Below are 25,529 nucleotides of genomic sequence, written 5' to 3'. Positions count from 1 at the left end.
AAATCCTTCATTTTTCCCACAGCAGGAACATTTCAATCATTACAGTGCAGGAAAAAGGTATACAAACATCAAATAATAATAAGTGTTAAAAGGATGTGGCTGCTGATTGTGGAGTTTAATAAACATTATCGAAGTTACTGTGACAAAGGTGACGGAGAATGAGGGTTTTGGTATTAAGTATTCCACTACTGTATGTTGCATGTTTTTATGTTATTGTATTTACTTGTTTAAAATGAAATGTGTCTTTAGGTTGACTTACAGAATAGGTCCAGGGACTACAGATGGAAAATAGCCTCTTGGCAAACTGTCATATTTACAGAAATGTTGATTAATGTGTACTGCCCCTGTTGAATAAATAAAACCCATTCCACGTTCCTCTGCTGGTCCTCAGGTTGATGGTGCAGTGCACTTCCTCTCCAGGTGAAGAGATGAATCGTCCTCCTCCTGTTCCGTTTCCTGTCTCCACCGTCACTGTGCAGCTGAGAATCGCCACAGGTGATCGTCTCCACTGTATTCTCTTTATATAACAAGAGGTTGAATAAGTACTATACATATGTTTTACTAAAACTAAAGTAGCAATTCCAGGGTGTCCGCGGGGTCTTAAAAAGTATTAAAAGGCATTTTATACCCAAGGTATTACATTTTGTAGCTTGTGTTCAATTAGTATATCAATTGTCCAAAGAGGTTGTATTCTACAGTCTGCCTGAATGTAATCATTGCGTAGGTGTGTAGTGTGATTCTGTGTAGTTTAGTTATGGCATCCCGTTGGATTTGACGTCATCTGAACAGGACATCTCACGCTCACTGCTTGATAGCGCGCGAAGGTCCGTTTACGCCGGTTGTTAAAAAACATCGTTATGGGGAAATGCAAGTCTGCGTCCAAATGGTTGGAAGATAAGGAGGAAGGACAATCAATACTGTATATAGTCAATGTGAGGTGAAGTGTGTCGCCAAGGTAACCGGTTAAAACTCCAAGTGGCGATGAGGTCTTAAAATGTATGGAAAGGGTCTTTAAAGGTGTTACATCTGACTCCAGGATTCCTGCATACACCCTGAACGCTACACTACAGTATGAAAACTCAGTTACGAGTCAAAGTCCTGCATCAAAATCTTACCTGTTATCGTATTGCCTATTTCAGTAAAAATATATATTATTACTGTGTTTAAAATGATTGATGCATTAATGTTGTAATACCTGTTGGATACAAATCTGATATATGTTGTATTATTAATCAGAATCTTCAAAGTAACTGAACATTTTGAATGTGGAGAAATTCAATTGAAGCACAATTTTGAGTTTCAGATTATTTATTTTTTTGTACACAGATGAGTCGTTCAGCAGCTTCCACCCTGAGGCTCACCTTCCTCTCAGCGTGATTGGAGGAGGATCTGTTTACCTGCAGCTTAGCATTCAGGACCCCCCCGCCCCCCACCTGCTGCTGCTGGTTCACTCCTGCCTGGCGTTCACACCCACACCGCACAGCAGCTGGAGGCTGGTCTACGATGGGTAGGTGTTGACGTTGCCATCTTACGATACGATAATACTTTAATGGTCAGATCAAGTCTGAAATGTGGCTTGCATCACAGCAGCTCCATGCGTAACATCAACAGACACATATCAAGACACAATACATGGAAAATAAACATTGTTTTGTTACAGCGATAACACAGTGCAGATAGAAAGAGCAGACATTAAATATGTTGGCAAACACACCAATAAAATAAAAATCACTCTCACCCCCTTTTGATTTTTTAGTGTGGATTGTGCTTTTGTATTGTTGGGTCAAACTATTGGCTGTAAATCAGAATCAGAAAACTGAAATCATCCCTGAGGGGTTATTCAGTTATTATCGAATATATATATATACAAAATTATCAATAAGATTTATGCAAGAAGTCAAAAGCAAAAATGTCTATATTGTAAAATAAAAAGTGGTGTAATGTTAGTAAATATGCTTGATGCTGATAACCTGATATTTGCATTACATTTTCACTGTAATACCTGTCATAGAGTATATTGAGTATGCAGTTAAATTATATATTTACAGCTCTAAGTTTTGTCCGTATTGCAAAGTTTAAAAGCGTTTTTAAATGAGCATTTCCTGCTTTCTTCATGTCATTTATTTTCTGTTCAGTTGTCGCGGTGATTCCCAGCTGCTCCCTTCCTCTCGCTCCACCCCCCCTCCCACCCAGAGGATCCTGATCCCTGCCCTCCAGTCTCCGCCCTCTGAGAGCCCCCCCCCCCTGACTGAAGGAGGATCCTCTCACCTGCAGGACCCCGAGGTAACTCCCTCTGAACTAACATGCTCATACAGGACAATAATTATGAAAAGTACATAATTACAGAGGTGGGCAGTAGTGGAGTACAAATACTTTGTTACTGTACTTAAGCATATGTCTCTGGTATCAGTACTTTACTCCACTACTTATACTTCTAACGACTTTTTACTTTGACTTCTTACATTTTGAACACAAATACCTGTACTTTCTACTTCTTAGATGTTGAACCCAAATACCTGTACTTTCTACTTCTATCATTTTCCAAACAGGCTGGTTCCTTTAGTTTGAATGTGTGTTTGGTGGCGTGATCATTATTATTGGTCTTCCCTAAAGAAGAGGGACCAATGGAAACGTTGTCATGTTGCCGTTGGTCACCATGGAAACATTCATTAGCTAACAATGACATTATTGTTCTATTAATATAAAGGGAGGTCAGGTACTCTTTAAAGCAGCTGCTAGTTATGGGTACTTTTTACTGAAGTACATTTCAAAGCCCTCTTTACTTTGACTTTGGTGAAAGTATAAGTACTGACTAAACTTCTTTACTCAAGTATTTTTAAACACAAGTATCTGTACTTCTACTTGACTAAAGGATGAGTGTACTTTTGCCATCTCTGATTATATGAAACAGCCAGAACTCTTAAAAGTACGTGAGAACTTTTTTTTGGCCTGTCTCTTAAAACGCTAAACAGATAATGCATGATACTGGCTTTATTTTTATTGTCTAGTAAAACGGTTTCAATGTGTTCTTGTTTGTTTCCTCAGATCTACTTCATGTGCTTGACAGAGGTGTGCTATGCTGCAGATGTTGACTGTACCATAAGCTGTATCCACAGTAAGTTCAACACACAGGACACACCCAAGAGAACCTGAGGACTGCTATAGTCTTCTCACAAGATTGTATTAGTATATTAAAGGTGGGGTAGGTAATTCTGGAGAAACCAGCTCGAGTGCGCTAGATTTTGAAAATACACAACCGGGAGAAATCTGCCACTTCCTCACAGAGCCCCTCCTCCAACGTGCACATGACCAATGAGGGCACGAGATAAGTTTGTGCACAGATGGAAGGCTGACAGGCAGGTAGGCCATCCAGTTACTTTAGCCGGGCCGGCTCAGATGATTGGTCGTGCTTTTTACAGCGCTACGGCTTCCACAGATGACATTTCTTTATGGATTTTTTGTCAAAGCATTTAATATATTCATTGCTATCCGGATGTTAAGAGCATTCCATTGAATATAACAAAGTGTTTCTGAAATAAATTACATACCCCACCTTTAATTGGAAAAATATTCATAAGGGTTCCTAAGACTTAAAATAAGTGAAATGGGGCTCCATCATTTACCTTTGAAATGCCCGGTGAAAAAATAATTATATTTTAAACATGGGCCTGGTGTACTTTCCCTTTCCTGTAGTGTGTCATCTAGGTTTGGGTGCATGTAAATGGTCTGCAAATGCTAAAATCCAGAAGTTCCTGAAATGAGCATAATAGGGCTACTTAAACTACCTAAGAATTGCTTATGAAGGATCTATTGCTCTTATCTACATGTGTCTGCTAGCATTCCCATTCCCCAATTAAGAAATTATGTCTCACTTAGTATTGCATATTTTCCAAGGACTTTACAAACACACCTTCCTAAAGCACAATAAAAGACTAGAGAAGAATGAAATATGTGAAAACCAAAAATGTGGGTAAAAATGTCTCGAGGACTCGTTTATCGACACTAACTTTTGTTTTCCCTCACAGGTCCTGACAGTGACGTGTGAGAAATGAAATAAACATTTTTACACACCTGCACTCTGGTTTTGTTTCATGGAAATAACAGAAACACACAAGTCTTGATGAAGAAAAGGGGAAAAACCCAGTATGGAATATTTATTAGAAAACGTATAGTGCAAAAAACGACTGTGCAAAGAGAAGGACAAGCAATACTAAACAAGACACTTGATGCATTTGATCACAAAAATGTGTTTGCAGGAACTTGAAGGAATACAAAATGTGAATGTCATTGATGGCATGGTGTTTCCCTTTGAACCAAAGCAGAGTTTACAGGAAGGCAGCATAGACACTTCGTTTATGCAGTGAGATTAACAGCTCTTATAGTACCTGACGACTGATGTCACACTCAAGAAGGGCCTTTCCTTTATTCAAGTTGGATCCTGTGGTCCTCTTGATGCACAATCACGTAAAAAGGAAATGAAATGGAATAAAAAACTATGGAAAAATCCCTTCTATAGCAAAACAATTCCCACTTTAAGGTGTCGACAGGGACATATACGACCCGACCTTACGTAAACATTTCATATTATCTGATTGGATTTTACAGAACATGCTCCCTTTCTCATTTATGCATACAATATTCATTAAAAACAATATTTCCAGCGACGATAAACATGGATACAAAAAAGAGCGTAACAGGTATGGAATCTCTCTCCTCAGTATCCCATACTCTCCCTCACAGTTAGTTACTAAACGGATGTGTCACATTATTTATCGTATGTCCACGATGATGAAGAGGCCTGTCCGTTCATAGCTAGATGAATAATTGATCATTATACTCGACATCCATTCCACTAAGCTACTGCATGAAAATACAAAAGAAAAGAGCACAATAAAATATTGATAATTGTCAACAGCTAGGAAAATAAATCAGTTTTCTGCTTACAATAGGTCATAAGCACAATGTGGTGTTTCACATACAGACCCAAATGCAATCCCAACCCAACACACTTCCACTGGAGGGGCAAATAGAGGCGAAATCCCTCCCTTTCTGGTGGACCTCCATGGGACCTTATTTTGGAAACATTATGTATCGAAGTCAATGGCGAGAGAAAAGTTATCTTTCGATCCCGTTTGAATTGTGCCACAAATTAAACATATGATGTTTTTCAATTTAAAAGATCATTTTGCTAGTAAAAAAAAAAAAGTTTTGCCGTAAAACTTTGAAGTAAGACTTGTTTTGTGTGAAACCGCTAAACGCTTACTATCACCACAATGAAACGAGTCCAGAAGAGTGTCATGCAAAGCTGCCTGCCTTCCTTCGATTCTCCCTGAGCTGCCTGATATGTTTAATGTTCAGTGTTAACCATTTGTGCAGATAGCATGAAGTAGAAAAGATCGCAGATGCTAATGTAGCGTTAGCATGTCACCCCCGGGGGCAGACAGAAAGTAGTCATTATAATAAAAAATCCCTGGCGTTTCTTTCCTTTTTATTAAACCTCTATCATTAAAATGCTCTGGGTTTAAAATGGCTGTAAAATAGCCGCCCACTGCTCCTAGCACTAGGATGGGTTAAATGCAGAGGTCACATTTCACTGTGTGCTCTGCATGTTTGACGATTTAAAGAGGGTTTCATCCTATCTTTAATTGCTTCCTGCCTGAGGGGTTTACCTACTTCCTGTTGGAGGGTTTCAAAAACGTGCTTTAGGAGGGTTTAATGACTTCATGTTGGGGGGTTTAATAACTTCATGTTGGAGGGTTTAATGACTTCATGTTGGAGGGTTTAATGACTTCCTGTTGGGGGGTTTAATGACTTCCTGTTGGGGGGTTTAATGACTTCATGTTGGGGGGTTTAATGACTTCATGTTGGGGGGTTTAATAACTACCTGTTGGAGGGTTTAATAACTTCATGTTGGAGGGTTTAATGACTTCATGTTGGAGGGTTTAATGACTTCCTGTTGGGGGGTTTAATGACTTCCTGTTGGGGGGTTTAATGACTTCATGTTGGGGGGTTTAATGACTTCATGTTGGGGGGTTTAATAACTACCTGTTGGAGGGTTTAATAACTTCATGTTGGAGGGTTTAATGACTTCCTGTTGGGGGGTTTAATGACTTCATGTTGGGGGGTTTAATGACTTCATGTTGGGGGGTTTAATAACTACCTGTTGGAGGGTTTAATGACTTCCTGTTGGGGGGTTTAATGACTTCATGTTGGGGGGTTTAATAACTTCCTGTTGGAGGGTTTAATGACTTCCTGTTGGGGGGTTTAATGACTTCATGTTGGGGGGTTTAATAACTTCCTGTTGGAGGGTTTAATGACTTCCTGTTGGGGGGTTTAATGACTTCCTGTTGGGGGGTTTAATGACTTCCTGTTGGGGGGTTTGATAACTTCCTGTTGGGGGGTTTGATAACTTCCTGTTGGAGGGTTTCATAACTTCCTGTTGTAGGGTTTCATAACTTCCTGTTGGGGGGTTTAATGACTTCCTGTTGGGGGGTTTGATAACTTCCTGTTGGAGGGCTTGATAACTTCCTGTCAGGGGGTTTGATAACTTCCTGTTGGAGGGCTTGATAACTTCCTGTCAGGGGGTTTGATAACTTCCTGTTGGAGGGTTTGATAACTTCCTGTTGGAGGGCTTGATAACTTCCTGTTGGGGGGGTTTGATAACTTCCTGTTGGAGGGCTTGATAACTTCCTGTTGGAGGGTTTGATAACTTCCTGTTGGAGGGCTTGATAACTTCCTGTTGGGGGGGTTTGATAACTTCCTGTTGGAGGGCTTGATAACTTCCTGTTGGGGGGTTTAATGACTTCCTGTTGGGGGGTTTGATAACTTCCTGTTGGAGGGTTTGATAACTTCCTGTTGGAGGGTTTGATAACTTCCTGTTGGGGGGGTTTGATAACTTCCTGTTGGAGGGTTTGATAACTTCCTGTTGGAGGGCTTGATAACTTCCTGTTGGGGGGGTTTGATAACTTCCTGTTGGAGAGCTTGATAACTTCCTGTTGGGGGGTTTAATGACTTCCTGTTGGGGGGTTTGATAACTTCCTGTTGGAGGGTTTGATAACTTCCTGTTGGAGGGTTTGATAACTTCCTGTTGGAGGGTTTGATAACTTCCTGTTGGGGGGGTTTGATAACTTCCTGTTGGAGGGTTTGATAACTTCCTGTTGGAGGGCTTGATAACTTCCTGTTGGGGGGGTTTGATAACTTCCTGTTGGAGGGTTTGATAACTTCCTGTTGGAGGGTTTGATAACTTCCTGTTGGGGGGGTTTAATGACTTCCTGTTGGGGGGTTTGATAACTTCCTTTTGGAGGGTTTGATAACTTCCTGTTGGGGGGTTTAATGACTTCCTGTTGGAGGGTTTTGGAAAAAGTGTCGAAGTGGGGAGAGTGTGTCGGGATCAGTTTGGAGTTGAGCTGCAGAGACACATGTTTGTAACGTTTTTTAAGCTTGAAATCCAGTGCTGTGTCTTCGCTGATGAGCGTTGAACTCCTGTTAGTACACGGTTGTGTATCGCGCAGTGATCTCCTGCTCCGCTTTCTTGGTCTGTTTCAGGAGGACAATGCTGCAGACCAGGGCAACAACCTGTCATTCAGACACAGAGGGATGAGGGGGGGTGAAGAGGAGGGACGGGAATAAGAGCAAGGCTTCCTCACCCGGGTCACACCAGCCACAGAATGAGTTTTGATGTAAGACAGGTACCAGCACAGGCTAGCAATTAGCATGCAGCTACACAAAGAGACGCTTGTGTGGAAGGCAAAATGAGATGTGAAGACACTTTAAGGAAAAATCCAACCCTTTATATATGTATTTTTTGAATACAGGCAGATTAGAAATAAAAAACTGAGGTTGAAATAATATTTGTTTTTGATGCAACTGTTTTTATTTATTTTTTATTTCTTTGTTGTGTTCATTTAAGCTTTTATGATTCGTATGATGTTTTAATGCTTTGTCAAGCACTTTGTGACTACAGTATGTCTGGGAAAAGCGCTTTATAAATACATTTTACTTACGGGTGGATTTTTTCTTTAAAGGCAGCTGAAGAGACCCCACAGTGAGCATGCACAGAAGAGATGAACATGAAGTAATGGGAAAATAAACCCAGATGTGTATCCTCTATGCCCGAGCATTGTGGTGAAAGTGCTCTCTAAGTTATAACTATGGGGATGTTGGCCACAGTCAGAGGGGTGAAGACCACCGGCTCCTGGTCGGGGAAAGAGTAAGAAATGGAGGTGGAGGTGGGGATATATTCAAGCTGAGATGTTTGAGGCTGAGTCAGGATGATGTACTGAGGAGAGGATGGGGTCTTGAGCTTTTTAGCAAGGGTTGAGCTGCAAATTAAAGCCAGGAGCTTTTGGGGAGCATTGGTGAAGAGAGTGAAATATAATGTGAAAATTATTAGTTTGAATCAAGACAGGGGGAGGAGTTTTTTAAAAGAGAGAAAGGAGGGCATAGGGGTTAGACCACAAGCAATAACTTTATGAACAACGAGACAACGAAATGAAGCATGTTGAAAGTGATAGGAGCTGTAGAGACTCACTACTCTCTATTGTCCCCACAGTTTGCTAATTGCGTAACAGCTAATGCTAATACATTGCTAAATAGTTGTTAATTGTTGTTTGTGAAGTGGTAGAGTGCAGTAGTGGACTGTTATAAAATACATTAAGGTACTGTACCTGTGTAAATGTTTTAGGAACTGTTCAACAGCTTTGGTTACTTTGCATATTCAGATTTTATGCAATTACAAAACACAAGTCGAATCAAAAAGAAAAATTGACATACAATTATTTAAGATATTCTGTATGCGATAAAAGTAAGGCCATTTTTTTTTTTGGTGGACCACTGCAGCACGTATTATTTTTTTGCTTTTCCGCTAGGGGTAGTTCCGGCTCAGGGCTACTTTTTCACCTTTTTTCTGGCCCTCCAAAAACGAGGTTCTTACCGGGCCAACAACCGGGCTGAGTATTCTAAACTAGTGACATAAACACTCTCGACTGCTGAATGGTCAGAGAGAATCGCTGGCAAGGAGGCTACAACTACAAACAAAATGAACATATTTGACCTTGATTTAATTGTAATACACGTTTCAAAAGGATGCCGGTCTGCAGACAGACGGCAGGCCAAAAACCTTTTAAAATGCGTGTTTTCTGAATGGAGATCGGATCGATCAGGCTAAGCTAACGTTGTATATGCTCCGTCCACACTCATAACAACGGCCTACAGACATAAATAAACCAGCGACGGTATTCTCCATGACACAGACAGGCTGTGGTTTGTACTTGGTTTAACTTCCGTCTAGTTTCTGGACAGATATGAGGAGCTGTGAGCTCTGAGTGCTAACAGCTAACGGCTGATGTTTTGGTTTTGTGGTTCGCATTGAAGATGACGCCACGGCAGTTTTACGCAACATCTGCCTGCCGAACAGCCGATCGCCCCGCCTACACTGCGTTACTATAGTTACTACCCCAGGTACTAAACTGTAATGGAAACGCAGCATAAAGTGAGCCTGGCCTAACTATACCGTACTAAGCCGTGCTAGGTCCTGCAGTGGAAAAGCGCCATTAGTGTTCTTGGACGGTCCAATCAAAGGTTAATTTAAATATTTATTATAAATTATTTTATTTCTCTTGTAACTTGTGTCTTCATAAATATACCGATTCAGGTCATATCTAAGTGCTAGCATGCTAACAGACTAAAATGAGATAGTAAACGTGGCAATAATTATATTATGTAATTGATATTTTCTTTAGTTAGAAATAAACAAAAACCATTAGTATTAATTTTTTGCTGTCATTTGTGTGCTTAACTGTTTTAGGTCTCATTTTTTAAGTAAACATGTGACTATACAGAAAATACAAAAATGGGTACTTTTTGTTCACCGTCCTATTTTAGATGAAAAAAAATCAATTTACTGCATTTCAATTTTAAAGCATGCAACACATCTGCTTACCAGAAGAACTCCAGTTCCGACGAACACGCCCATCACCAGCGCTGCATTTCTGTTGAAGACATTAATGATCGCCCCAGGACAAGCCTGTAGCACCAAGAAAAAAGGGGATTATTGTCAGTTTTAAACACATATAAACCTAGAATCAACTCATTTCAAAAGTGAATACAGATCGTGACTCAAAATCCTACAACACTGGAAAGATAAACAACATTAGTTTTATTATAGTTAACGGCTAGCATGCTAACAGGCTAACTAAGATATTAATTGTGGCCAATAATCTAAGAAAAAGAGGGAAATAATAAGTTTATTTGTTGTCAGACATGTAAACCCACATGTTATAGTGTCTTAAAAAAAGATAACTCAAAATCTTACAACGCTGAACAGATAAACAAATGTAGTTTCGTAATAGCTAACTGCTAGCATGCTAACAGTCTAAGATAGGCTAGCAACAAAGACACTAAATGTGGTAAATATTCTAAGAGAAAGAGGAAAGGGGTGTTCTTTGTATCTGTTTCAAACACACGTAAACCTACATTGTAAGTGTTTTAAGTGAACACATAATAACTCAACATCCTACAATACTGGAGGGCTACACAAACTTAGTTTTGTCATAGTTAACTGCTAGCATGCTAACAGGCAAAACTATGTTATTAAACGTGGCGAATATTATATGAAAAAAAGTGTTTATTTATTTGTCAGTTTCAAATACAGGTTAATCAACATTGTAATACTGTCATAAGTGAACATATATAATAACTCAAATCAAACGATACCTGACAGATATACTAATCGTGTGTTAAAATATAAAATAAAACTGTAATAATGAACCTTTGAAATATAAATTAAAGCATGAGAGTCACAGCGCACGGTTCAAACAGCAGAAGCTCCGGTAAGGATTATTGTGTGTGTGAACAAGCAGCGAGGACACACACGGAACATTAAATTCTAGTTTCCATTATTCATATCTGAATATAAAAAAGCCAATAAATACTACAGAGGAAACGGAAACACTGAAAATATGAGCGTCTGCAAAAATCCCTCATCATGAAATGAAAGCTTTATCGTTTTCTGAGGTCAGAGAGATGATATATTATAGGTCTATATATGTTGATACAAAGTTAGGCTGACTCACTCCTGCTGTTTTCCTCAGTCTGAGAAAGTAACACACGTTGTCGCAATAATTAAGCTCCGTGTTTTGTTATGAAGCCGGTATTCAGGATGGTAGGAGAATTGTATGCGTCGTAGTTTGTATTAGGGATGCCAGCTATTATTCGAATATTCGTTACAGTCTCCATAATCGTGATTTTTTTTAAATTCGATTTTATTTATATATTTTTTTATTATTATTTATGTTTTTGTTTTTTTTCCTGGCTTAGTTTCAACCAAAATATAGACTAATGCCAATAAAAGTAATAGTATTGATCATTGTAAATGGCCATTGGTCACCAGTTTGTTTTACTGTAAACTTGGAGGAAGCCAGCAGCGCAGCCCTTTGCTGCTACACACCGCCCCCCCCCCCCCCCCCTCTCCCCGTCACACGTGCGATTGATTTATTGAAGTGAGAACACAACTAAAGATGAACAAAGGAAAGAAGAGTTCCTCGTAGAACTACTTCAAACTGACAAGTGCAAATGAGGTCAAATGCAAGAGTTTTTTTTTTTCTCTCCCGCGGGGCGCGGGCGGCGGCGGCGGGCGTCGAATAATCGATTATTATTCGCCAGGGCTGTCCGATTTTTCGATTTTGATCATGGTCAGCTTCTGGCATCCCTAGTTTGTATGTCACCTTGTGGGACTCGTCCTTTACTCGCTCAGAAAGATCCACACTTTAACTTTCCTGCCTCACCAAATGATCTTAATGACCAGGCTCCGCTCTGAATGAAGTCTGAGGGTTTCCAGGTGACGCGTCGTAGCACATGCAGCGCACAGAGCTCTTTTTTTTTTAATTGTATATATTTTTTTTTTTAACTAATCGACTAATGAAAAATTGCTTGATTAAGACTTTATTAGTCGACTAGTGATTAATCGACTATTAGGGGGCAGCCCTAGTTTTGTGTTAGTAACACAAGTTAACCCACATTGTAAGTGTCTTAAAAAATATCGTAACTCAAATTCATACAATACTGGACACATATACAAGCTTAGATTTGTCCTAGTAAATTAGCATGCTAACAAGCTAAAGTACGATAGTAAAATGCTAAATGGCATTAACTTACATCCATCTTGACGTGTTCCCAAAAGTTGTCTGGTTTGGGACAGGTTTCCTTAACAAAGTCTAACACCGTAATCCCGGTCGCTCCACAGCAGTGAAGCTACAGAGGAATGAGATGAAGGGAGATTTAAAACACTGTCAATTAAATTAATAAGAATCACAACCAAATATTTTACATGTCACATTATATAATCAATTTAGAAGTAAATAAAGACATGAGTAATATGCAAATCTACTCTCATTTAAACACATTTTCAAATATATAAATAAGGCAATAAATTAAGAGATTTTTTAGAATAAAAACTGACACAAAATATATTATTAGACACTCATTTTAGTTATATTTTTTGGATAGTTTTTATTGATAACATGTTTTCTTTTCATTAGTAAAGTAGCACTTTAAAATTGAAGTAATTAAAATAATTTTTCAAATGAATTATTTAAAGAAAATGTTGGTTCATTTATGTATTGTATTACATTTTAATCGTTTATTTCGTGCTGTCTTTTATTTGACAATATATCAAAAACACTGGTTTGGTGTAAGGAGTCATTCATATTGCCATCTCAAGTCTGAAACAAACTTCTTCCATTTAACAAATGAAAGAAGGAAATAAAGTGCTTACCAGTTTTTGGATGAATGTGAGAGTGACAGCAAGAACTGGGTCGCTGTTAGCAACATACAGCAGATATATGCTAGAGTAGAACTCCCCCATTCTCAATCCAATCTGAAAAATAAAACACAATTTCATGAACATACATAAAGTATTAATTTTAAACATTTATTCTTCTCTTTTTTGTTTTCCTTCCATCTTACCTCCTCTTTCCTGGAATAAGCAATCACTCCAAAAACAACCACAGCTCCTGCGAGTAAGGACACCAGGACCGAAAACTACACAGAGAGGAAGCCGTTAGTAAACCCAGCTGATTTCTTGAGAAACTGAAGGATATTTATACATTCTCCGTTCACGCTCGCATGTGGAACTTTCTAAATAGGAAACTGAGTAATGATACTTTGTGGTTCTACATTTGCACAAAATATCTGTCTTCCAGCAGGTGTCAGGAAGTGAAGTAATAACAATGAAATTACAGCAGAGAATAGATCATTTAAAAGGTCCCCTATTACACTGTTTTTCATCAATATATTATAGGTCTCAGATACATAAAAACATGTCTCTGAAGTGTTTGGCTCCAAACACCAAACAGATCATTGCAGCATTACCCATAATCCCCTCTGTTTCAGCCCTGTTTCCAAAGTGCTGATTCTCTGTCTGTTACTTTAGATGAAAATAAGGAGCCCCTCCCCACGCCCCTCTGAGAGACATTTGGTTACAAAGAACTCAATGGTGCTCTAGAGGAGATTCAGGTGATAAGGGGGGGGGGGTTACCTTGGTTGCTGATTGGCTAATGGTTACACAAGCCAAAACATCGTTATGACATCAAGTGGCCAAAATCTGATCAGCTCATTTTCAGACAGGTTTTTATAGAAATGGATCAAAAAGAGAGAGAATCTTTGTTCCTGAAACTTTCAGAGTCTCTTTCCACAGAGTTGTTGATGTATAAAAGTGTTGGCATAATACAGTAGGTGACCTTTAAACTTAACACGTAAGAGGAACAATTATGCTCCTTTTCAGGTTATTATGTTTGGTTATTAGACAAAGGAAACAACATATCTCACAGTGAGTTCTGCACTTATGCAACAGTGAGCCAGTTGTGTAAGGCAGGCTTTTGCAATCACATAAAATGGCTGTATACAAGGAAGTCTCACTATTTGCAGAGCGCATCGTTTCTCGTTGCAGGCGCCGTAGTCTCCAAACACGACCACGATCAGCATCACCGAGCCCGTGATAATCAGGACAGTCACCGCTTTAAAAAAATATATAAAGATCTGTGAGTAAACATGTTTCAGACACACAATATGTTTATTCTGGTGAAATCATGCCACATATGTACTGACCAATAACGAATGCGCTTGAGTTGAGGGCCTCGAATTGAAAGATAGCTCTGGTGCTATCGCTGAACCTCAGCCACAGGCCCAGACCCAGGAACACAAATCCCACCAGCTGCACAAACACAGAAAACCACAAAGAACAACCACAGTGTGAATGTGCATCAGACAGGAACCTTCACACGGTTTCACAATCAGATTTATGGTTTCGGAAGCTGCTGTATTTCCGGGTTTGTCCACGCTATATGGTATAAGAGGTGTCATGTAAAAGTGCAGAATTAAACCAACAGGGACGTAGAGGCACACTAACACCTGTCAAACAACAAAATACTCACAACCACAGGGCAACATGATAGCAGAGAAAAAGCACAGAAAAACAAAATGAAAGCACTGAGATGTTGTTGGACCCAGCTCTAGCCAAACTGTGACTAAATTAGATCTGAATTGATATGAATAATTGTGCTAAACAGAGAATACCATGTTATTTTACATATCACAGCAGTGGAATTTAAAAATGTAATTCAAAAAATACTTGCATAGGGATATAGATTTGAATAAAAAAGATCAATAATCTATTTTTGTATCATTAATATCTTTATTAATACCAATACACTAATGTTTATATTGTGGTAAACACATCTTAACAGTTTTATTGTCGTTATATATTATATTACTAACTGCGCAGTTTTTATTTAATTCCTAAATGTGTTATTAATATACAGTTAATTTGTACATAAACCTTCATGTAAAAAAAAAAGCAAATTCTAAAGGTATAATTAAATACGGCCCAAACATGAAACTTGTGCTTTTCTTATATTGTACTTCTTAAATATAAATATAAACATATATTACACAGTTGTGTGTGACTAAGCCCACTTTTCCAATAGATTCATTCTATTAAAGTTGAAGACATCTTCTAACAAATCTTAGTTGATTAAAAAGAAATAAAGCCTAATAACCTATTTAGATAACAAGCTTGAAATAGACCAATCATATTTTCCTTTATTATGAGCAGTCTGAGGCTTCTGTTTTAGGGAATGAGCTGCCAACACTTTCTGTAATTAAATAAATGAAACCCTGTGGTGAAGGCTGTTTGTTTCTTAAAGCATATTCAATTATCAGGCATAATTGACTGATTGATTTTGCTCAATGAACTTCTAGTGAGGGGCCCAGCCATTAGTATATGTTTCTTGATGTGGCCCTCGGGGGAAAATGTTTGGACACCCCTTTTTTAAAAGATGTTGTTTTCCTTTCTCCTGCCTGGATGTGCCCACAGAGGCGCTATAACTGCAATAATAGAGAACTCAGGAAATGAAAGTGTCAGGCATTCCGCAGAAACGAAACATAAAGTGTGCCAGCCCGTGCCAACAACTTTAACACAACCTCAGAAACACTTACACACCATTAGTTATTCACAGCGTTAAAACTTGCACAGAACACTACAAAGTAAACAAAAAAGGGAAGAATTCAAATATAGAAAGTATCATAATTTTGAACACACTTACCGCAAAGATGAGGTTGAAAATAAACAGCGTGTATTTGCAGAGGAGGCCACATCCGTCCAGAGCCATGATGCTTATTTTACTGTAAATACAAGAAAAGCACGTTATTTCCTCACTTATGCATACCTTTTCTAATGCAAGCTTCTACCTATATAACAAACAAACACACACATACATACATACATACATACATATATACAAATAACAACCATTTAGTGTTACATTTTACGTCTAAATGCCATATGTTTTAACACGTTTAAATCATTACAACAGCGTTTTATCTTGTTAATATATCAAAGTAATGCTGCCAAAAAAACGGCATGAGCTTTAAAATGTTATAAATACCTGGATATCTTTTGACGACTTTAATCCTTGCTGCTATCAGACAGAAAACACAACAGGATTAACACAGTCGACGCAGCGTGCCTTATTTTAATACCCCAACGTGCTTCATGTCCCGCCTCTTCTCATTTGATTGACTGAAAGGAGTGACGGATATGAGATACAACCTATAAGCAGGCGTAGGCGTACAAAGTAGGCGGGGCTATATGAACATGACGGTTAGAGTGAAAGTTAAGGAAATGGGAACTCATGGAATGAAAGGGGAATGTTGATTTTTTTGAGTTTTTTCCGACTATAAATAAATAAGAATACAACTTAATCGTTCTTTATTATAAAAATATATGATTTACATGTTTAAAACAAGCCATAGCACTTTTATACATTTACTTTTTCTTTTATTGTTATTTCTTTTACTATTTTTTATGTCTTCAGGGATTCAAACACCCATTGTATTTCAACTGCAATAATTTATAATCCAAGAATAATACATGAAAAACTAGTAGTGGATATGTTTTAATTGGTGTAAATGTGAAATATATAATCATACATAACAACATTGGAAACAAAGGACAGGTAATGACATCTGACACAATGTTTTTTTGTCTGTCAAACCCTGATTTTATCTCAGGGACCTTCATGCAAATATTTTCCTCCTGGCTTTGATGATTATTATATTTGCTTTTGGCTCATACAATAATAATAAACCACACGTAATTCTGTACCTGTAAAAATATTTTTAAAAAACGGAACAAAACTAAAGTTGAATGAAGTACATCTACTCAAATACTGGACTTAAAGAGGTCATATTCTGCCCATTTCAGGTTCATATTTGTCTTTAGTTTCTCTATTGTGACATGTCTCCATGCTTTAATGTTCAAAAAGCTCTCATACTGCCTGTGCTGCAGCCAATGGTGACTGGTCATTGGGGGCAGGTGGGACACAGCACCATCTAGTGTCAGCAGAAAGTAATTAAAATAATAATTCCAAAGGAATGCAAAACAAATGAATGTTTAATCATCTGATTCGTCTGTACATTGCTTTTGTTGTCTGCGTTCTTCTAATTAGTGTCCAAAGTGTGCCTATTGAGCCGTGTTGAGCGATGAGGGGCAAGCCGCGGTCTAGCCCCTCTCTCTGCTGTCAAAATGTACGTGTACTGTAAAAACTACACTGTGCATGCTCAGAGTCTTGTTCTATTCAATGTGTGCGGCAAATAAATAATCACCATAGGGAGACTGTGCTGCCATCCCCACCAAAACGTCATCCCACATAATTCAGAGCTGATTGGCTGTAAGTATGTGTGCAGCCAGTGCAGAAATACCCGGATGTTGACAAGCAAGCCTCTATCACGACTTTTGGTTCACTATACACACATTTTTGTGGAGAATACGAAGATTGTTTCAGTTCTAGTCAAGTAAACGTATATGTACTGCGTATGCTACTAAAGAAGTTTTAGATTGGCCAGTATCCATGTGAAGTTATCGTCATCTCTCGGCGTGAAAACAGTATTTCCCGTGTCGGCGTTTTCATAGTAACGTGGTTGCTAGGGACGCAGCTCTCGCGGCCGGAAATGAGTTCTCTCGTCACTGTCCAACACATTCTCACTCCCAACTCATCCTATATGTCAGGATCCCTTGGTGTCACTATCAACGCAGTGCTGGGCCCTTTAGTGTCGATTTTCAACTATCAGGGAGTCCCATTGACTTGCATAGAGCGACACCCGCCCCCAATATCCTATCGGAAACATGGATAGCCAGCTATTTGTTTACGTGTTTAAAAAAGCACCAGAAGCTTATATATAATAATATGAACATTTAATTTTTTTTGCCCCACCACTTTTGTACATATAAAAACTTCACTGGCTGCAGCACCTCTTTTAACCCTCTGTCTGAAACCAGAGCCCAGTCTGCTCTGATTGGTTAGCTGGCCGGCTCTGTTGTGATTGGTCAACCTCTTAGAGATGTCCTGCCCCTTAGCCTATCATGCGATAACCAATAGAAGCTTGAGTGTTACAGTACATAGTGATGTCACTTGTTTCTTATCTGCATCTGCTTGCATTCCCATTACCCAATTAAGTAATTATGTTTCACTTCGTATTGCATCATTCCAAAGGGCTTTACAAACATGCCTTTCTAAAGCACAATTCAAGACTATAGAAAAATCTAATATGTGATAACCAACGAATATATGTGGACTTGTTTATCACGACGCTAACTAGTTTTTCCCTCAAAGGTCCTGACAGTCACGTGTGAGCAATGAAATAAACACTTTTACACACCTGCACTCTGGTTTTGTTTCCTGCAAATAACAAAAGCACACAAGTCTTGGTGAAGAAAATCATAGTATGGAATATTTATTAGAAAATGTATAGTGCAAAACGACAGGGCAAAGAGAAGGACAAGCAATACTAAACAAGACACTTGATGCATTTGATCACAAAATTAGATTGCAAGAGCATGAAGGAATACAAGTGTGAATATTGTGGTGGTTGATGTGTTGACTGTTGCTCCTTGTTACTTATAGTCTTGTGTATGACATTGGATGAATGTTTCCTCTGTTTCAACGAATACATAATTGTGCATTACTAATCGTCAGAAGATTTATTTTCCTGTGTACTATGACAAGGGTGGGCCTTTATTTTATAGAAAGCCCCTTAAGGTGAGTACTGTTGGCCCTCTGTTCTTTAATGACTTTGAATAATGAGTTCTCTATGACTGTACTTGTTAATTGTTCCCTGTGATATGGTTTCATCTTTGAAACTGTTGATCCTTTGATACTAATGCATATAAAACCCTGATGAAAGTGTGCTCGGGAGTCGATCCTTGGGCAGTGACTTGCTGTTGCTTGCTGAGTTTGATCCTTCTGCGCAGAAGCCTAATAAACAGACAAGTCTAGTTTGTTTGTTCCCTTTATTGACAAATTTCAGCCACAAATATAATTGTCATTAATGGCATGATGTTTCCTTTTGAACCAAAGCAGTGTTTAAAGGAAGGCAGAATTCACACTCAGTTTATACAGTAAGATTAACAGCTCTTACAGTACCTGGCGACTGATGTGACACTCAAAAAGGTCCTTTACTTTATTTAAGTTGAATCCTGTGCTCCTCCTGATGCACAATCACGTAAAAAGGAAATGTTATGGAATGCAAAACTATGGAAAAATCCCATCTATTAGAAAACAATTCCCACTTTAAGGTGTCGACAGGGACATATACGACCCGACCTTACGTAAACATTTCATCTAAATTGATTTTACAAAACATGATGCCTTTCTCATCTATGCATACATTATTCATTTAAAAACAATATTTCCAGTGGTTCAGTTTGTATTTAACTCTTCAACAAAAACGTAAAAAGCATTAGAAGAAAAAAGACGATGCTTATTACGATAAACATGGCTAAAATAAAAGTGTAACAATGGTATGGAATCTTTATCTCATCCTACATGCTCTTCCTCACAGCTTTGTTATTAAACGGATGTGTCACATTATTTATGTCCACAATGATGAAGAATAATAAATAATAAATAATAATTCATTCTATTTAGAGGCGCCTTTCAAAAGCACCCAAGGACACCTTACAATTCATAAAATATTATAAGGAAAGGTTTAAGACAGTACAAAAGGACCGTAACAGGGAACATGTAGTGAGTAGGCTGATTTGAACAGGTGGGTTTTAAGGAGGGACTTGAATGTGGTGATTGTGTCAGACTGTCGGATGTGAAGGGGGAGAGAGTTCCATAGTTTGGGAGCAGTGCAGCTAAAAGCCTGAGCCCCCATCGTGACCAGGCGTGGGGTGGGGACAGTTAGCAGGCCAGCAGAGGAGGAGCGGAGGGAGAGAGAGGGGGTGTAGGAGGTCAACCAAATAGGTGGGGGCCAGGTTGTGGACGGCTTTGAATGTGAGCAGGAGGGTTTTGAAGTCTCTCCGGTATTTTACAGGTAGCCAATGCAGATGGATGAGGATGTGGGTGATGTGGTCAGAGGATGGGGGTGATGTTGTCAGAGGGTGATGTGGTCAGAGGATGGGGCTGATGTGGTCAGAGGATGGGACTGATGTGGTCAGAGGATGGGGGTGATGTTGTCAGAGGGTGATGTGGTCAGAGGATGGGGCTGATGTGGTCAGAGGATGGGGCTGATGTGGTCAGAGGATGGGGCTGATGTGGTCAGAGGGTGATGTGGTCAGAGGATTTGGTGCAGGTCATGATCCGGACAGCAGAGTTCTCAATGATTTTGAGTTTATTGAGGAGTTTGATGGGAAGGCCTGAGAGGATGGTATTACAGTAGTCAATACGGGATGTGACGAATGCATGAACCAGGACTTCAGTACTGGGTTGAGACAGGTCTGGAGATGTTTCGTATATGAAAGAATACAGTCCGGGTGATTTTTTTATGTGGGGTGCAAATGAGAGGGAGCAGTCCAGAATGACATCAAGGCTCTTGAGAGTATGGGACAGGGAAACCGTCTATGATTAGGTCTGGGGCAGAGGGGGGTGGAGCTTTGGACAGGGTGGATTTGGAGCCAACAAACAGGGCGTCAGTTTTGCTCCCGTTGAGCTTGAGGAAGTTACGGCTCATCCTGCTCCTGATGTCCTGGAGGCAGGTGGTGAGAGAGGTGGGGGGCAGGGCAGCATTGGGTTTGGTTGATATGTAGACCTGTGTGTCATCAGCATAAAAGTGAAATTGGACCTCATGGTGACGGAGGATGGGGCCAAGGGGGAGGAGGTAAATTATGAAGAGGAGTGGACCCAAATCTGACCCCTGGGGGACACCATGGGAAACAGTGGAGCAGCTGGACTTGTGATTATTGAGTTGCATATACTGTTTTCTGTCTGTAAGGTAGGATGTAAACCAGGAGGGTGCAGCACCAGTGATCCCAATGTCTGCCAGACGTTTGATGAGCGGCGGGTGGGAGATGGTGTCAAAGACAGATGTGAGGTCGAGGAGGATGAGGATGGTGAGCAGTCCAGAGTCAGCCGCACAGAGGAGATTGTTTGTGATTTTGACGAGGGCTGTTTCAGAACTGTGTTCTCCTGTACTGTACTCTTTCAAGAGTTTTGGAGATGAAGAATAGGTTGGAGATGGGCTTGTTATTGTTCAGATCAGCTCCAACAGCACCAAGTGTTTTGGGTAAATATGTGCAGTATTATATATAATAAAAAATAATAAAAACAGTTATTGAAAAATAATTGCTCTTTTGCTTGAATATTTCTCATTCCCCTTCTTTAGTAGTGCTTGGAAAATATTTGCAGATAAGCATTTGTCCATTATCTAATGGAATAAAAACGTAAAACAACATAAAAGATCTAATAACTTAAGTTCCGTTATATTTGTGCCTTTAAGGGTGGATTCCTTCCTTTAAAAGAAGCTGAAGAGACCCCACAGTGAGCATGCACAGAAGAAATAAGTAAAGTGAATGTGAAAATAAACCCAGATCTGTATCCTCTATACCCGAGCATTGTGGTAAAAGTGAAAGACCCACTCTAAGTTATAACCACTGGGTTGTAGGCCACAGTCAGAGGGGTCAAGACCACCGCCTTCTGTTCGGGGTACGAGTAAGAAATGGTGGTGGAGGTGGGGATATATTCAAGCTGAGATGGTGGAAGCTGAGTCCGGATGATGAAATGAGGAGTGGGTGGGGTCCTGAGCTTGTTTGTAAGGATTAAGCTGCAAATCAAAGCCAGGAGCTTTTGGGAATCATTGATGAAGAGAGTGAAAAGAGAGTTTTTTTTAAAAGAGAGAAAGGAGGGACATAGGGGTTAGACCACATGTAATAACTTTATGAACAACGAGAGACGGCAAAATGAAGCATGTTGAAAATGTATGGAGCTGTTTTATTCAACAGGATATACAAGACTCGCTACTCTTTATTGTCCCCACAATTTGCTAATTGCGTAACAGCTAATGCTAATTCAATGCTAGATACTCGTTATACTGTTTTGTGTGAAGTGTAGAGTGCAGTATGGACTTTTATAAAATACATTAAGGTACTGTGTACAATTTTGAGGAACTGTTCAACAGCTCTAGTTACTTTGCAGATTCAGATTGTATGCTATTACAGAACATAAGTCGAATCAAAAATAAACATCGACATACAATTATCATTTAAGATATCCTGTATGCAATAAAAGTAAGGTTATTTCAGGGTTCTTAGACGGTCCAATCAAAGGTTAATTTAAATATTTATTAGAAATTATTTTATTTCTCTTGTAACTTGTGTCTTTGCAAATAAACAGATTCATGTCATAGTTAAGTGCTAGGATGCTAACAGGCTAAACTGAGACACGTGGCGAAAATGATAATATGTAATTGTTTGATAATTCTTTTAATAATAAATAAACAAAAAGCCTTTATATTAAAGTACACTGTGCTGTCATTTGCATATTTTTGTCCTTTGTGCTTAACTGTATCGTAGCATATTTTTTAAGTAAGTTTACAACTATACAGCAAATACGAAAAGAAAGATGATATATTTACATTTTTTTGGGTAAATGTTATTCACCAGCCTATTTTAGCAATGTATTTACTGCATTTACATTTTGAAGCATGCAACACATCTGCTTACCAACATAACTCCAGTTCCGACGAACAGGCCAATCACCACCGGTGCATTTCTGTTGAAGAGATCAACAATCACCCCAGGACAAGCCTGTAGCACCAAGAAAAACGGGAATTATTGTGGGTTTAACACACATAAACCTAGAATGAACTTATTTTCTAAAGTTAATACAGATCGTAACTCAAACTCCCACAACACTGGAGAGATAAGAGTTAATTGCTAGCATGCTAACAGACTAAGATAGGCTAACTAAGATATTAAATGTGGCAAATAATCTAAGAAAAAGAGGGAAAGAATATGTTTATTTGTTGTCAGACATGTAAACCCACATGTTATAGTGTCTTAAAAAAGATAACTCAACATTTTACAACACTGAACAGATAAACAAACTTAGTTTTGTAATAGCTAACTGCTAGCATGCTAACAGTCTAAGATAGGATAGCAACAAAGAGACTAAATGTGGTAAATATTCTAAGAGAAGGAGGAAAGGGGTGTTTTTTGTATCCGTTTCAAATACACGTAAACATACATTGTACGTGTCTTTGAGTGAACACATAATAACTCAAAATCAAACGATACTTGAAAAATATACAAACGTAGTTTTGTCAAAGTTAACTGCTAGCATGCTAACAAGAATAATTATTATAGTAAACGTGGCGAATATTAGAAGGAAAATAGATGTTAATTTTTGGTCAGTTTAAACACACGCAAACCTACATTGTAATAGTGTTTTAAGTGAACACATAATAACTTAAAATCCTACATTACTGGAGGGATATACAAACTTAGTTTTGTCATAGAAAGATTAGCAGTTTAGCCTGCTAGCATGCCAACAGGCTAAACTATGTTTGTAAATGTGGCGAATATTATATGATTATATTATTTGTCCATTCCAAATACAGGTTAACCAACATTGCGATACTGTCTTAAGTGAACATATATAATAATTAAAATCAAATGATACTGGACAGATATACTAACTTTGTGTTGTCATATTTAATTGCTAACAGGCTAAATCATGATAATAAACGTTGAAATATGAAAAGATAAAAATGAAAAAAGAGGTAAAAGGGTGTTTATTTTTAGTTAGTTTTAACCTGTTAAGCCCTGAGCCTGTGTTCCAGGTCTCAGGTTCGAAAATGACATTCCCAGAACAAATGGCCATAACTTCACTTCTAAAAGGGGTAAATTAATAATCTTTTTTCTCAAAGCAATGATAAACCTGTGAGTTGGATGTAGAAGAGTCAGAATTAATATAGATTTTTTTTATTTTAAAGTAAATTCAGATTGAACATAGTAAAAAAAATCAAATTATTGTGTCCATCCAAAAAAACAACATTACTTATAGTGAAAACCACCCTTGAAGGATGGGTTAGTTAGTAGACTTTAGGAATCCAAACTATATAATAAGTACCCTGTATCAAGATTGATGCAAAACAAGTGACATTTGACCTTTTTAGAGAGATTTAGCAAAAGAAACCCACTTCTGGGGTCATTTGGGTGGATTTGACCTATCTCTGGCCCCCCTTGGTCAATTTTGATGATTGACATCTCTTTTTAACCGCTAGAGCCAATAGAATCGAGGGGAAGTTCCACATACACACACACACGTTACCAAATAAGGAGTGAGAGTGACGCATAGCCAAAACAGGAAGCTGTCATACACTCTGGAAGCTATCATTAGCAGCTAATATTACAACTCAGTTTTTGAAATAAAAATGGAATTATGGATTATCAATAATTTGTTCAAAGTGACAGGCACATTGGATTAATCTATGGATTAACTTCCAGCCATATTTTTCAAATTTGAATGCCATTGAACACAACTTTTGATCAGAATAACAGCAAAAGGTGAGCATATCTCCGTGTTTTGCCACCTAAAGCTACGTTGTGTGTTGTCTGTATTTGCCTCCCCTGTCGCGAGTTCTGATCGCCCAGTGATGATAATTATATTTCTAGAATCTGTGGAATGTCAGCTTGTTAGCTAAGCTTGTTTGTGCAGACCCGATAAGTATATCGATTGGTATAGCTAGAGTTCTGGGCTAAGTGCGTTAGCATGTTTTCGCTCAGGGCTCAATTAGACGCTTCTTGTGAGACTTGTGTTTTGTTTCGGTAAAAATGGTTCGTATCATCAGTTAGCTGAGTTTCTTCCCATTAGGACGGTATGAAACATTCATAGTTTTTTTTAAATATTAAAAAGCCCTGAGACACAGTGTCGTGAACAAAAAAAACTCAGCCGGCAGGGTCTTTGGGGCCTAACTAAACACAAGTTAACCCACATTGTAAGTGTCTTTATGTCGTAACTCAAATTCATACAATACTGGACACATAAGCTTGGATTTGTCCTAGTAAATTAGCATGCTAACAAGCTAAATTACGACAGTAAACTGCCAAGTGGCATTAACTTACATCCATCTTGATGTGTTCCCAAATGGAGTCTGGGTCGGGACAGGTTTCCTTAGCAAAGTCTAACAACGTAATCCCGGTCGCTCCACAGCAGTGAAGCTACAGAGGAACGAGATGAAGGGAGATTTAAAACACTGACAATTAAATTAATAAGAATCACAACCACATATTTTACATCTCACATTATATAATCAATGTAGAAGTAAATAAAGACATGAGTAATAAGCAAATATACTCTCATTTGGACACATTTTCAATTATATAAATAAGGCAATGAATTAAGAGATTTTCTAGAACAAAAACTGACTCAAAATATATTATTAGACACTCATTTTAGTTATATTTTTTGGAGAGTTTTTATTGATAACATGTTTTTGTTGGGGTTATTTATTAGTGAAATAGCACTTTCAAATTAAATTAAATTCTTTTCAAATCAATTATTTAAAGAAAATGTTGGTTTATTTGTGTATTTACACAATTTATTACATTTTAATCATTTATTTCATACTGTCTTTTATTTTACATTTTATTAAAAAATACTCTGGTTCGGTGTGAGGAGTAATTCATGTTGCCATCTCAAGTCTGAAACAATATTAGACAAACAACAATTTTGAATTAAAATTGTAATCTTCTT

General features: G+C 38.4%; 3 protein-coding genes across 5 annotated transcripts in view; 1 reads left to right on the top strand and 2 right to left on the bottom strand.

The window, feature by feature from the left end:
• The first annotated feature begins 7 nt into the window (after positions 1-7).
• On the top strand, positions 8-4,507 carry LOC307014575 (zona pellucida sperm-binding protein 1-like). Its single transcript, XM_079642564.1, has 6 exons — positions 8-57; positions 392-495; positions 1,327-1,507; positions 2,136-2,283; positions 3,046-3,115; positions 4,026-4,507. Exons 2-6 carry the CDS (start codon positions 396-398, stop codon positions 4,043-4,045), a joined length of 519 nt encoding a protein of 172 aa, XP_079498690.1. The 5' UTR covers positions 8-57; positions 392-395; the 3' UTR covers positions 4,046-4,507.
• Positions 4,508-7,243: 2,736 nt separating this feature from the next.
• Positions 7,244-16,058, bottom strand: LOC307014574 (CD9 antigen-like). Of its 2 annotated transcripts, none has more exons than XM_079642562.1 (9): positions 15,942-16,058; positions 15,600-15,678; positions 14,104-14,209; positions 13,915-14,012; positions 12,964-13,038; positions 12,773-12,874; positions 12,154-12,249; positions 9,941-10,024; positions 7,244-8,341 (listed from the first exon to the last, which is right to left on the bottom strand). In XM_079642562.1, the coding sequence occupies exons 2-9, from the start codon at positions 15,663-15,665 to the stop codon at positions 8,138-8,140; spliced, it is 831 nt and encodes a 276-aa protein (XP_079498688.1). In that variant the 5' UTR covers positions 15,666-15,678; positions 15,942-16,058; the 3' UTR covers positions 7,244-8,137. The 2 variants fall into 2 exon arrangements, with proteins under 2 accessions (XP_079498688.1, XP_079498689.1); XM_079642563.1 differs by having other exon boundaries at positions 7,244-7,575.
• Positions 16,059-20,006: 3,948 nt separating this feature from the next.
• The window catches only part of LOC307014573 (uncharacterized protein), a 12,830-nt gene continuing 7,307 nt past the window's right edge, over positions 20,007-25,529 (bottom strand). Inside the window, exons 6-8 of one of the 2 annotated variants that reach the window (XM_079642560.1) lie at positions 24,899-24,994; positions 22,496-22,579; positions 20,007-20,975 (exon numbers count right to left, since the gene is read on the bottom strand). In XM_079642560.1, the coding sequence (XP_079498686.1) occupies positions 20,661-20,975; positions 22,496-22,579; positions 24,899-24,994 (495 nt within the window). In that variant the 3' untranslated portion in view covers positions 20,007-20,660. Of the gene's footprint in view, positions 21,618-22,495; positions 22,580-24,898; positions 24,995-25,529 lie in introns of both variants that reach the window. The other variant, XM_079642561.1, reaches the window with a different exon arrangement.

Source organism: Notothenia rossii (assembly GCF_949606895.1).
Source record: "Notothenia rossii genome assembly, chromosome: 8".
NCBI lineage: Eukaryota > Metazoa > Chordata > Actinopteri > Perciformes > Nototheniidae > Notothenia > Notothenia rossii.
This window is presented reverse-complemented; position numbering and strand designations above follow the sequence as displayed.

Coding starts and splice junctions, on each gene's coding strand:
- LOC307014575 (XM_079642564.1), top strand. CDS start 396: ATGGTGCAGTGCACTTCCTCTCCAGGTGAAGAGATGAATCGTCCTCCT. Junction 2,284..3,045: donor CTCACCTGCAGGACCCCGAG/GTAACTCCCTCT, acceptor TTGTTTCCTCAG/ATCTACTTCATGTGCTTGAC. Junction 3,116..4,025: donor TACCATAAGCTGTATCCACA/GTAAGTTCAACA, acceptor TTTCCCTCACAG/GTCCTGACAGTGACGTGTGA.
- LOC307014574 (XM_079642562.1), bottom strand. CDS start 15,665: ATGGCTCTGGACGGATGTGGCCTCCTCTGCAAATACACGCTGTTTATT. Junction 12,875..12,963: donor CTTATTCCAGGAAAGAGGAG/GTAAGATGGAAG, acceptor TTTATTTTTCAG/ATTGGATTGAGAATGGGGGA. Junction 8,342..9,940: donor TCGGAACTGGAGTTCTTCTG/GTAAGCAGATGT, acceptor GCTCCCCAAAAG/CTCCTGGCTTTAATTTGCAG.